The following is an 11,940-nucleotide window of genomic DNA, read 5'->3' as shown; positions in this document are numbered from 1 at the left end:
TTTGCCATAAGACTTAATAAAACTTTTATTTTTTTAATATAGCCTCAAATCATTATTATGTGGCTTGAACTGTCTCTCACAAAAAAAAAATTTTTTTTTCTTTGCCTACCAGTGAATTATACTCTGCTACCTCAGAAACACTAGTTGAAGCCAGAAGAGTGGCTTCACTCTCCAAAGAAAGAATTTCAATGAGGAAGACACAGCTGTGAGGGCTGAGTCTAGCAAGGTCCTCATTTATAAGTCATAGTAAATAAAATGAGAATTAGGGGGAGAAGGGTGAGAGACAAAAAAAGCAGTCAAAGAAATAAAAGCCGTGGGATATTAAAAGATAAGGGGCAAAGTGACTTTCAGAGGGGCACTGGGTTGTTTAGTCCCAGTGAGTAAGAGCTGAGAACACCCCAGTACTAGAGAAGGGCAGAGGTCAGCTTATATAAGATGGCTGGGGTGAGGGGTGGTGAGGAAGCTAGAGCCACCAGGTACTAATGCAAGCTCCAACAACTGTCTAGAAGAGAGAGAGAAGCCTAGAAAGAACCAACATGAGGCCCTTGTGGGGAAGAAGGTCACATCCTGCACAAGCGGAGGAGTCTAGGGCATCGGTAGCATCCTAGACATCGAGTGTTGTAGCCCCTGGAGAGAGATTCCGAGTAAAATGGAAACAGAGAGACAAAGGGCATTTTCTGCTGCCCAGAATGTCTCTGGCTTCCTGGAACTGGATTGAATTAAACCGAGTAGAAATAAACACCTGGGAAAAGATTAGGAAAGCAGTTGTCATATGTTTTAAGGGAAGGGAAAGGTGTCCCCAAACTCAGAGTGATCCCCAACCTCTCCCACACATCCTAGAGAGCCCTCCTGCTCTCATGTGTGTCTCTTCCCAGAGTTAATAAGTGACAAACCAGGGAAAGGACTCAGGGCGCCAGGGTCAAGGGACCAAAGGTAACTGGGAGAAAGGTAACAGGGTAGCCTTTTCTGAGGAAGCTCCTGTCTGGCAACAAATCCATGAGTATGAGGGGGTTTAACCAGGATTGGGTAAATTTTAGGAAAGAATAATTTCAGAAGGAAACAGCGTGTGGTCTGAAGGAGATCATTTATTCATTTATCTCTTTTTAAATTTCCATTCACAAGTATCTAATTTCCATACAAATATTCCATAAAGGTAGAATAAAGAGATAATGGAACAATTTTAATTTGTTATAAAAGTCATTCATAATTACTTTAAAAGATACCCTTATTTTTTAACTTCCTGTATCCTAAAGACTAGGACCAAATACCCTCCGTATTTTCAACGCTTACCCTGTGCATTTACAAATGAGAGACACAATATTTGCATATGTTAGAGAAGTTACCACAAAAGGACTCTTTTAGGCTCCCCTCCCATAAATACATGCTGCACTATACATAGACATACTGACACATACTTAAGTGCACCCACACAGAAGATGCATGCAGCTCCCAGAAATGAATATGTAAAATGTGCACACACATCCATTGCTTTTAAAAAAAATTTTTTTAATTAATTAATTAAATAATTTTTGGCTGTGTTGGGTGTTCGTTTCTGTGCGAGGGCTTTCTCTAGTTGCAGCAAGCGGGGTTCACTCTTCATCGCGGTGCGCGGGCCTCTCACTATCGTGGCCTCTCTTGTTGGGAGCACAGGCTCCAGACGCGCAGGCTCAGTAGTTGTGGCTCACGGGCCTAGTTGCTCCGCAGCATGTGGGATCTTCCCAGGCCAGGGCTCGAACCCATGTCCCCTGCATTGGCAGGCAGATTCTCAACCACTGCGCCACCAGGGAAGCCCCCATTGCTTTTTAAATCTTCTTAAGTTTGTTGTTTCAGCAAAGTGATGACATCTCTTCTAAACAGACACTAAAGACTCTCTCTTTTCCCTCTCTCTTTGCCAGGCTAATCCTGAAAGGATGGCGGTGAAGGGGATCATGGTAATTGCCCAGTTCCCTGCCCTAAGCATGGAGGGTCCCTCTCAAACACTCTTCCATACAGGGCCAGAACCAAGAAAGGCAAAGGGGTTCCGCCTCGGCTCTGCAGACGTCCATCTCCTGAAACTCGATCAAAGAAAGCAAAGGATTAACTTCAATGCAGAGTTGGTTCCAGCCCAGAAGCCTTCTCTGACAACATCACTCTAAAAGCAACATGAACTAGTCAAAAGCGCACAAAATTTGGAGTCAGAAGACCCCTGTTTCAGCTCTACATGTCTAATAGTATCAGAGGGACTTAGGATGAACGTGTAGCAAATAAATCTATTGCCCTGGGGATTAAGTAAGATAATGTATAAAAACGAGTGTTTTTTTTTTAATTCATGAAACACTATACAAAGTATCAATTATTACTATCATTATTATAACTACTCAGAATAATGTACCCATGAAATAAGTTATAGATGCATTATTTAATGTATTCAACTTGGACCTTCTCCACTATGCAAAAAAAGAAAACATTAGTTGCCGGTTATCATTGGCAATCAATATTTTTATTTTAATTCTTCCGTAATCTCCTTGTTCCCTTGGATCTCAAAATCACATTTATGTAGAAAAATAAACCCCAAATTCTCCACCACAGCCTAAGGACAGTCTAGAACCACAACTTGTCTTCCATATCATAGTTTCTTTGTATAAGTTGCTTGAATAAGGTGAACGACAATGTTGCCATGTAGTCTCATTATTTCAACGATTTTCATTAGGCCAGTCTACTGCATCTGTTCAAAGGAATTTATCCTCCTGAAAATCTCCTACCTCATAATGTCTTTCAGGGGCAAGCTGACTCCCACTAAGAACAATCTGTGGGAAAACATAACTCGTTCCAAATGTGCCACTGAGGGAGAATTCTTCTAACTTGGTAAAAGCTGACCCCGCAGGCTCTCCACAAGTTCTCAGGTCAGTGGTTTGGTACTTCAGTAATGTGCATACCTGTGTAGGAAAAGAAAAGTGGTTGGAAATCTTGGAAATATTTTCTCAGCTAAAAATACAATTTCAAAGAATAGAAGAATATTTGTTAGTTTGCCTCTTAAGTAGTTTTTTTTTCAATTGCAGCTCATAATCTATTAGTGAATCCTAAAATTAATTTAGTGAGTCAAGATTAGCCCTTTTTTCAATGAAGCAAAATGGAGTAGACTAGAATTTTCAGAATTAGAGTATGTTGGATTTAATTATAGCTATTTCTAATTCTGATTTGAATTATTTTATAAAATGTTTGTTTCAATTAAGTATCTCTTTTAACTCAGTCATACATCTTGACTGCGCTTGTTTATGATGTGAAATGGACTTCTTGCTCTGGACTCTAGTTGAAGACAGTTTGCAAAACACAGCTCTAAAGTTACCTGACAGAAAAAGAGAGTATATGGGGGTTGTAGCTTTTTAAACTTGAACCCAGTCTGCTGAGAACTAATCAATCTGCTTCATGTTTTTACCTTGCAGCTCTAATTCTGTTCTCACTAAGACTGAACAAATAATGTGTTCTAGGGAGAAAAGTTCAGTGACAAATGTAACACCATTCCAATTAACTGAATCCAGCCCAATTCTTAAAGAAATGCAATGATGACCTAGAAGACAAATCAGTAAAAGAGCCATTCTAACATATTCGGGTGTTTCTACCTGTAAGTAATACTGGCCTTCTACCATGTGAAGTCCGTCAAAGGCACCTAGTGCATACACCTCATTGGTTCGTTTCTCAGACATCTTGTAAGTTAAGTGACAACACAGGTCTTTCTGACAAACTGTGTAATTTCCTGTGTGTCTCTTAAGCTTGGTGAAGGTGAACGCATCAACATAAGTCATCCCTGGAAAACTCAACCGTTCAGATGAGAATGGCTTGACACCTCTGGCATAAGTACTCCAGTGAACAGCTGCAGAGTAAACGGCTTCTCTTCGAGGCCGGGACTTCAATTCTGAGAGCATCAGCTGGCCACTCTCTGTTTCCATGTCATAGTAATACACCTTGACAGCCTCCGGTGAGTAGATTCCACTGCCTACGGGTGACATAAAGAAACACAAACATTGGTTTCAAATTTTGCATGGTGACAAAGTAATAGAATCACTTCCGTAAGAAATGAAATATAAAGTTATGAAAGCATAAGCATTTTCAAGATAAGGAGGGAGAGAGCTTTACATTGACCTAAATTCCAATTTGACTCTGAGTCTTCCGTATGGGACTGCTTACACTGAAACTATATGACTTGATAGCTTTTTTTTTTTTTTTAACTTAAACTCCCCTTTCTTTAGCCAACTTAACAGTAAACCAGAAAATTTCTCAAACATGAAGAACAATTTTAGCTCTCCACTAACCTATCTAATTTATTTGTGTTTGAGATTCTTCACCTGGATCAGTGAACAACAAACCAGTCAAGAGGGGAGGCTGCTTTACCTTGAAAGTGGATACCATAAAGGATAAACTCTAAAAACCTGATTAAGTCTAAAGTGATTTTATCACCTCAACAGCAAGATTTATTTCAATATTACTCATGGATGTTAGCTGCAGCATTCTTTAGCTCTGGCTTTGCTTTTTTTATGTAACTTGAATTCTCTCTAACTCCGATTTCCCCTCGCATGAAATTGAGAATATAATGTTTGCCTCCTTCTTTACTCCCAGGAATAATGTTCCTTAAATAATGTTGGTATAGAAGCCCATGCGCTTATTAATTTTGTGACGTTGGAGTTAATAGAAGAATCTTTAAAGAAAAGCATGGCTTGAAAATGAAGGAAGGCTTCCCAAGACTGTGGCTACCTGTTGGGGCAGAACCAGGGTGAGGTACGTGTCATGTGCATGCTCGTGTTGTGGGTATTGGCAGCAAGCAGGTTGACTCCCAGGGCTCGGGCCCATGCCGAGTGGAAGGGGACCGCCGAGAGGAGGGGCAGCGTGTTGTACCAGGCCGTGGGGTAGAGAATGCTGTCAACCTGAAACTCTTCCACCGCCATCACAGCTGGGTCATGAGAAAAAATGTCAAAGCAAGTGAAAATGCCAAACTTCCCAAAGGGAGAGTCAAAAGCCACAAGTTCTGAATCCTTGGGGAAATCAAATTGAATTTCAGGTGCAAAAAGATTGTACTGTTAAGTGAAACGCAAAGAAGGGGAAGATTAGTAAGAAAACTGTCAAATAGAAGTGATCAATATCTTCAAAATCTTTTCTCGTGCGCATGTTGGTGTGCATACTTAAAACTGTTACACATAAATTAGTGCAAATTATACCCAGTATACCACTGTCTGTGAGTTTTCTCACTGTGACATTCATCAAAACACTTCATTTTCCCACAACCTATGAATCAACCAATGAGTTCATATCTACAAATGATACTTATTTATTTTTAATTAATTAATTTATTTTTGGCTGCATTGGGTCTTCGTTGCTGCGCACGGGCTTTCTCTAGTTGTGGCGAGCGGGGGCTACTCTTCATTGTGGTGCGCGGGCTTCTCATTGCGGTGGCTTCTCTTGGTGCGGAGCACGGGCTCTAGGTGCATGGGTTTCAGTAGTTGTGGCACGTGGGCTCAGTAGTTGTGGCTCGCGGGCTCTAGAGCACAGGCTCCGTAGTTGTGGCGCATGGGTTTAGCTGCTCCGTGGCATGTGGGATCTTCCCGGACCAGGGATTGAACCTGTGTCCCCTGCATTGGCAGGCAGATTCTCAACCACTGCGCCACCAGGGAAGCCCCTACAAATGATATTTAAAAGGTGAATATTTGTCTTAAAATCACTTGAAATTTTGAACCTCACAAATTTCTGATGGTTTTCCACTCTATTCTTTAAATACCAACAGCACTGTCCGTGTGAAGTCTAACACGGTAATAAAATAAACGGTAATAAAATAAACAGTAATAAAATAAACTTTGTCATGTCTCCCCATGGTACTGCTAGGTTTATATAATTGGAACTTAATTTAGACAATGTAATAGCTAAACCTTGTTAATTAGTAAGCCATTAGAATTTTTTTTCCAGCCTGATTATTGCTCCCAAACTCCAACTACCCTGGGCTCAGGAGAACAGCCTTATGTTCTGCTCACGTTTTCATTTGGCCTGATGTGTGCATATGTGCTCAGGCAACACCCCACCCCCACCCGACCAGTGAGCATCCCAAGCTCCTCGGCCCTCGGCTCAGGGGGTAGCCCATCCTTCATCCCCAGGTGACCGACTCGAGGGCGGCATGTGGCTGATTTGGAGTCAAGGAAGGCTAAGGTTTTTGCAGGGTTTCTAGGAAAGACAAATGCAGTCTTCCTCCGGATTTTGTTGCTATTAGGATACGTGCTTTGTGATGAGCAGCCGTGTGGCTTCTGAAAGGACAGTCATCCTGCGAAAAAGTTGTTACAAAGGAATAAGAGAGCTAGAGGGACGGCTGACATCTTCTGGGCCTCTGAGGGACAGACTGCATCGGAAACTAGACCTATCCTTTCTATGATTTATATTTTCTCAGGTACCTAAGCAAGGAAATTGTGTTGTTGTTTTTTTTAAGCCAATTGCAGTTGGGGGGTTTTTCTATCATTGCAATCAAAAAAGTCCTAATGAAATGAATGACTACAGCTTAATACCAAATGTCAACAAACTGGGTCAAAAAACTAACTCTAGTACTAAATCTTGTGATGAAACTGAGCATTTCTCCTTTCTCAGCGAATACTAAAATCCTCGTGCAGCTATTAGCACATCTGCTTTAATAGTCTGCTAGATTCTATTTTATGACTAATTCAAATTCGGAACCCTTATACGAAATCAAAGTAAGTTAAATCCCTTTCTCAACTAAGTGTAATAATTCAGAAACACGTTCACAACAGTTCCCTCACCAGCATTCACAGACAAGTATACCTAGCTATCACAAACAAAAGAAGTAAATCGAGCTTAGCTAAGACACAAGTACTTCTCACCTTGTGGTAGCGGGACACCAGCCTACCCTCAGAATCAAACACCACATCAGTGCTGTATTGGTAACGATCATCAGGGGGACACTGAGGGTCACTGGCATTGCATGGCTTCTTGTCCCCAATATTTGCCACAATGTAGATAGAATTGTCCTTGGCCAGACAGCTGAGCCTTTCTTGCACTGGGCTGCGGCCAAACCTAATTCAATAGATATTGCCTTAAACTCACTGTGTGTTAGTGATTTTGGAACTTCCAAAGTGATACTTTATTTGCCCATTACCTATAACACACAACAGCTCTAGGTTAAGAATCAACAGTAAAGATTTAAAAACTCACATGTAATACAATCTTCTTTATGAAAACTAACCTATTTTTTAATTGGCAGATTCAAGATGGCAGTGCAAGACTGAAGCACAGAGCAAATTGAGGGGGAAGAGGAGAAAGAAGAGAAGCAACATATTTTCTTATGACGTTCTCCCAGGAACACAAATGAAGGGCTTGAAATTTAACACTTTTCTAATGGGGAGGACCTTTTCCATAATCCAAGCCACAGTCCTACTAGAAGGCAGTATAGAGTTGGTCCCAGGCAGATCATCTTCTACAGAGAACAAATGCAGCATTAGGTACCAGAAATATTTTTAAAAAGGAAAGAAAAGAAAAGGAAAAAAGGATTTCACTATGCAGTCTCAGTGTCCCCATTTGTCAGTGCAACACAATAGCTTCCTTTCTATCTTAGAGGGCCCTTGTGTGAAACCCTGGGATAAATACAGACTATGAAATTGTTTTTCAGAGTAATGCCCAAACCACCCACCTTGGGGATATTTACCCTAGAAATAAGAAGGGATTGAGGTGAGGGAATAGGTGGGATTATAGCTGGCTTCAAATAATTGAAAGACTCTAATTTGAAGAAGATGAGTCACGTATCTTAATATATGATAGGCGCAGTATGAACCCCAAAGGAAGTTATAGATAGATGATTTCAGTGGAAAATAAGATTAAAATTTCTAGCAACCAGAACACGCTAAGAAGTGGATTCACTAGTCACTGGAAATTTCAAGTATAACATGGTGCTTCCAGGCACTCAAGAGTCCATTCCGTTAGCGTGGCTCAGTGGAAATGGCTGTGTTTGAATTCCAGCCAGGCTAATTACCAATTGTGAAACCTTAAGCTCCCTTCTTTTCTTCATATTTAAAATGGAATAGGGACTTCCCTGGTGGTGCAGTGGTTAAGAATCCACCTGCCAATGCAGGGCACACGGGTTCGAGTCCTGGTCCGGGAAGATCCCACATGCCGCAGAACAACTAAGCCCGTGTGCCACAACTACTGAGCCTGCACTCTACAGCCTGCGTGCCACAACTACGGAGCCCGTGTGCTACAACTACTGAAGCCCATGTGCCTAGAGCCCATGCTCTGCAACAAGAGAAGCCACTGCAGTGAGAAGCCCGCGCACTGCCACAAAGAGTAGCCCCCACTCGCCGCAACTAGAGAAAGCCCACACGCAGCAACGAAGACCCAACACAGCCAAAAATAAATAAATAAATAAATAAAAAGAAACAAACAAACAAAAAAATCATAAAATAAAATGGGAATAGTTATACCTGCTACATAAATTGAATGAGATAATGTGCATAGTGTACCAGGTACAGATTCTGGAACCAAGCAGGTGCTCAATAAATAAATAATGGCCATTATGGATTTTGTAACTACAAGAAGACAGCCCAGAACACTGATGACTTGATTGCTTGTAGAGACCATTCAGACTCTCCATGGTTTCTCAGTCCCTTTGCAATTGATGTTGAACTAATCTTTGAATAGAAAGAAGAGATTGTGACCATTTCTTTTATTTTGCCTTCTGGAAAAGCAGGGTAATATTGTCAACATTCATATTCATTAAGGCCTTAATAAAACTATTATATATTTTATTTTGGTTTTCTTTTTTTTTTTCTTTTTGGCTAAATAATTAGGGTACTTTAATGTTTCCTATTAGTTCCTCATGGGGAAAGCCCAGGAAGAATGACATGTGTCAGTATTCTAAATGATAGTACTTAAATACACAAGGATGACTGTGGAATTTTATTACCCCTTTTAGGGATAAATGACACTAGGGAAGAAACGGTGGCTCTCTTTACCAATATTAGCATTATATTAAATACTGGATTTTTCTTTTCTATAACACAGAGTTGAAAGCTTGCCATTTGAGTAAGTGTCTGCAAGACTCAGTAATATTAAAGTTTCATCAGTCACCTACCTTCCCTACTTACAATAATTCATCAGAGACTAATTATCAGGCTTCAGGACATCTTTCCCCTAAGAAAGTCAGTTTTATCAGCCAAGGCAAATAGAGTGTATTTCAGTATAAGCCTCTTGAATTACTGCAAATAATGAGTCCTTCCTGCTCTGGGAAAAGCCCCATAATCAAGTAGAAACTGAGTCATAATTACGTGATTACTATAAACACAGACTGTGCAACGTTCAGAGAAAAATTTTCCAAAGGTGAAAATCCCGGGGTGAGACCTGACTCACGTAATAGAGCTATTATGTTGCAACATTGGACTTGACTTTCCAACTGATTTCAAGTGGTCAAAATTATTTAAGAAGTTTCTTTTTTTGTGTGCTAGATAATAGTTCTGAACAGAGGCATGTAAATTTAAAATTAGCAAATTAAATTACTTTTTAATGCATTGATTTTGCCAGTTAAAGGGATTACATATGAACTATTTTAAAAAGTAAATACACCTAAAATAATTTATTTTCAAAAATCTTTCTTATATTTTTATACAGATTTTCTTTAAGAAACTTATGCCTAAACTACAGCTATAAACAATTATTAAATTTCTTGAAGGACAAGAAAGCAAAAGTTCAGATCCCGCTCCTTCTGTTAAAAAAAAGTAATAGTGAGAGCTAACACTGAAGAGGGCACCATAGTATATAGATTCTATGTATTACTTCACTTTGCTCTCATTTTGGGGGTGTTTTTTTTTTTTTTTTGGCCGCGTTGCTCGACTTGCGGGATCTTAGTTCCCCAACCAGGGATTGAACTCAGGCCCTTAGCAGTGAAAGCATGGAGTCCGAACCACTGGACAAGCAAGGAATTCCCTATACTGCATGTCTACTCTGTAAAGTGAAGTGGGAGAGGAAATTTTATTATCCCTGGTTTACAGATAAAGAAACCGAGATGTCAATAGTTTGTCTGTCCCACGTCACTCAGTCAGGAGGTGGAAGAATGTGGTCTCAGAAAAAGCACCTCCTTTTTCAAGTCCTATGCAATTTCCGCTCACAGTACTGATTACATTGCATGCCAATATCAAAGCCCTTTGGGAACATAAACCCATTCATCTTTTTACCATTCCTGCAGAGGAGGCAGGTGTTCATGGGTGGACCTGCTTACTTACATTTGAGAACGTAAGTCCTAGATATCACAACTTTCTCACTTTGTTGAAACCCAATTAAGCACATCTGTTATAAAAACTGTGTGTACACATACTATTCATGAAAGAAAACTACAATAAATAACCAACCAAACATCATCCTCTCAAGTCATTTATCAAACAGGAGACAAGCCAGATGGTACACATTATGAAGAATTAGAGAAGTCTAAATCCAGTGCCACAGACTGATTGTTTGTCAGCAGGAATACTAGTCAAGCTTACTGAACTTGCTGTTACAATATCACTACATTTGTTTAAAATCAAAGGGCAGCTGCTTCCTCTTGCTACCCTTTGGTTTTAGACAAATGTTGTGGAAGGGAGATGCAAGAGGGAGGCATACGGGGATCTGTGTATGCATATAGCTGATTCACTTTGTTATACAGCAGCAACTAACACATCATTGTAAATCAATTATACTCCAATAAAGATGTTAAAAAAAATCAAAGGGTAATGATATTATCTCTGGGGGTCTCTACATGAAATCCAGTTCACTTCAGGATCTGGGATATCCTGCAGATAGGGATAAATGTTCTCCCTTGTGAAGACTCAGCCATAAATTCCATCCTCTGGGGTCACAGTGATATGTGCACCCTGCTCAAAACAAGTAGGAGCAAAAAAGTTTCTCCCAAATTCTAAACACTCACATTCTTATCAAGTTCCAAATTTCCTTTCCAATATCCCAGCCAGTGTAGAAAGGGCAATACCTACCTGGCTGCCAGTTTAACTGCTTTCTCTAGGACATCTATATTCCTGCTCATCAGGAGCAAAGCTTCTTCTTTTGGCACAGGAGTTTCTGTTCTGTTTGGTAACATAACAGCATGCTCATACACTGCAGCGATAAAAGTGTCCAGTGCACAACACTCAGGACAAAGAGGGCTAAAACGGCACCACATTTTGGAAAATATGATATAATCACAGCTGAAACTTAGTGCGCTTTGATAAACTCAGATTCTTGTACTTTGTATCACTGGAAAAACTTTTATGTTAAAGACCTTCCTGTCTGCTACCACCTATCTTCACTTGCTCATGAATAGATTACGCAGCACGGGGTTGAGAAAGAATATTGTGAAAGAAGTACATAATCAGATTGACTCAAGTGTCCGATGCTGTTGTTGGCATTGTTCAGAGGTCGACCCAACTCTAAAAGTGGAGTTAATGAGCCAACCAGATTAGTCCACCCCATTCCAAAACACACTGGCTGTTAAACTCTTTTCTTTTAATAAAATATATTTTCCTGGTAGTTCAATATTTCCATTAATATGGCCAATATGGGATCACTGTAGTAAGAGCTGTCGTAGCAACAATTTGTGAAAATTTACATATTTAGCTGTAAGAGACAGAACAGAGTGTTAGGCAAGCCCTGGTTTTAACAGAGCTCACAAAATGGCTCACAAAATATACATGCTAATGACTGAACTCAATGTTCATGACCAGTGACCATAAATGTTTGCATTTATAAGAGGCTATCAGCAGAAAACACAGGAAAGACCGCCTAATAATCTGAGATATTAGAACGTTACCTGAACACTGTGCAAAACATAGATAGATGATAACGTGATCAATGATGGCAAGTGTCCACCAGGTTAAAACTCCAGACCTCTCGGGAACCCAGCTAATGCTGTGGAGTTTATGTGCAGAAAACCAGGGAGCTAGGCTTTGGGGTCATACA

The 11,940-nt window shown here is 40.2% G+C and overlaps 1 protein-coding gene across 1 annotated transcript; it reads right to left on the bottom strand.

Moving 5' to 3' along the window:
* Positions 1-1,864: 1,864 nt before the first annotated feature.
* On the bottom strand, positions 1,865-11,225 carry LOC103011016 (vascular non-inflammatory molecule 3-like). Its single transcript, XM_007190878.2, is given in 7 exon segments — positions 1,865-2,047; positions 2,734-2,915; positions 3,600-3,973; positions 4,757-5,048; positions 6,849-7,044; positions 10,735-10,862; positions 10,976-11,225. Coding segments are annotated over 7 exon segments (1,482 nt in total). The 5' UTR covers positions 11,165-11,225; the 3' UTR covers positions 1,865-1,926.
* Between the last annotated feature and the right edge of the window lie 715 nt (positions 11,226-11,940).

This window comes from Balaenoptera acutorostrata, chromosome 14 (assembly GCF_949987535.1).
Source record: "Balaenoptera acutorostrata chromosome 14, mBalAcu1.1, whole genome shotgun sequence".
In the NCBI taxonomy this organism is placed as follows: domain Eukaryota; kingdom Metazoa; phylum Chordata; class Mammalia; order Artiodactyla; family Balaenopteridae; genus Balaenoptera; species Balaenoptera acutorostrata.
The sequence above is the reverse complement of the archived record's forward strand: the minus strand, read 5'-3'. Positions and strand labels throughout refer to the sequence as shown.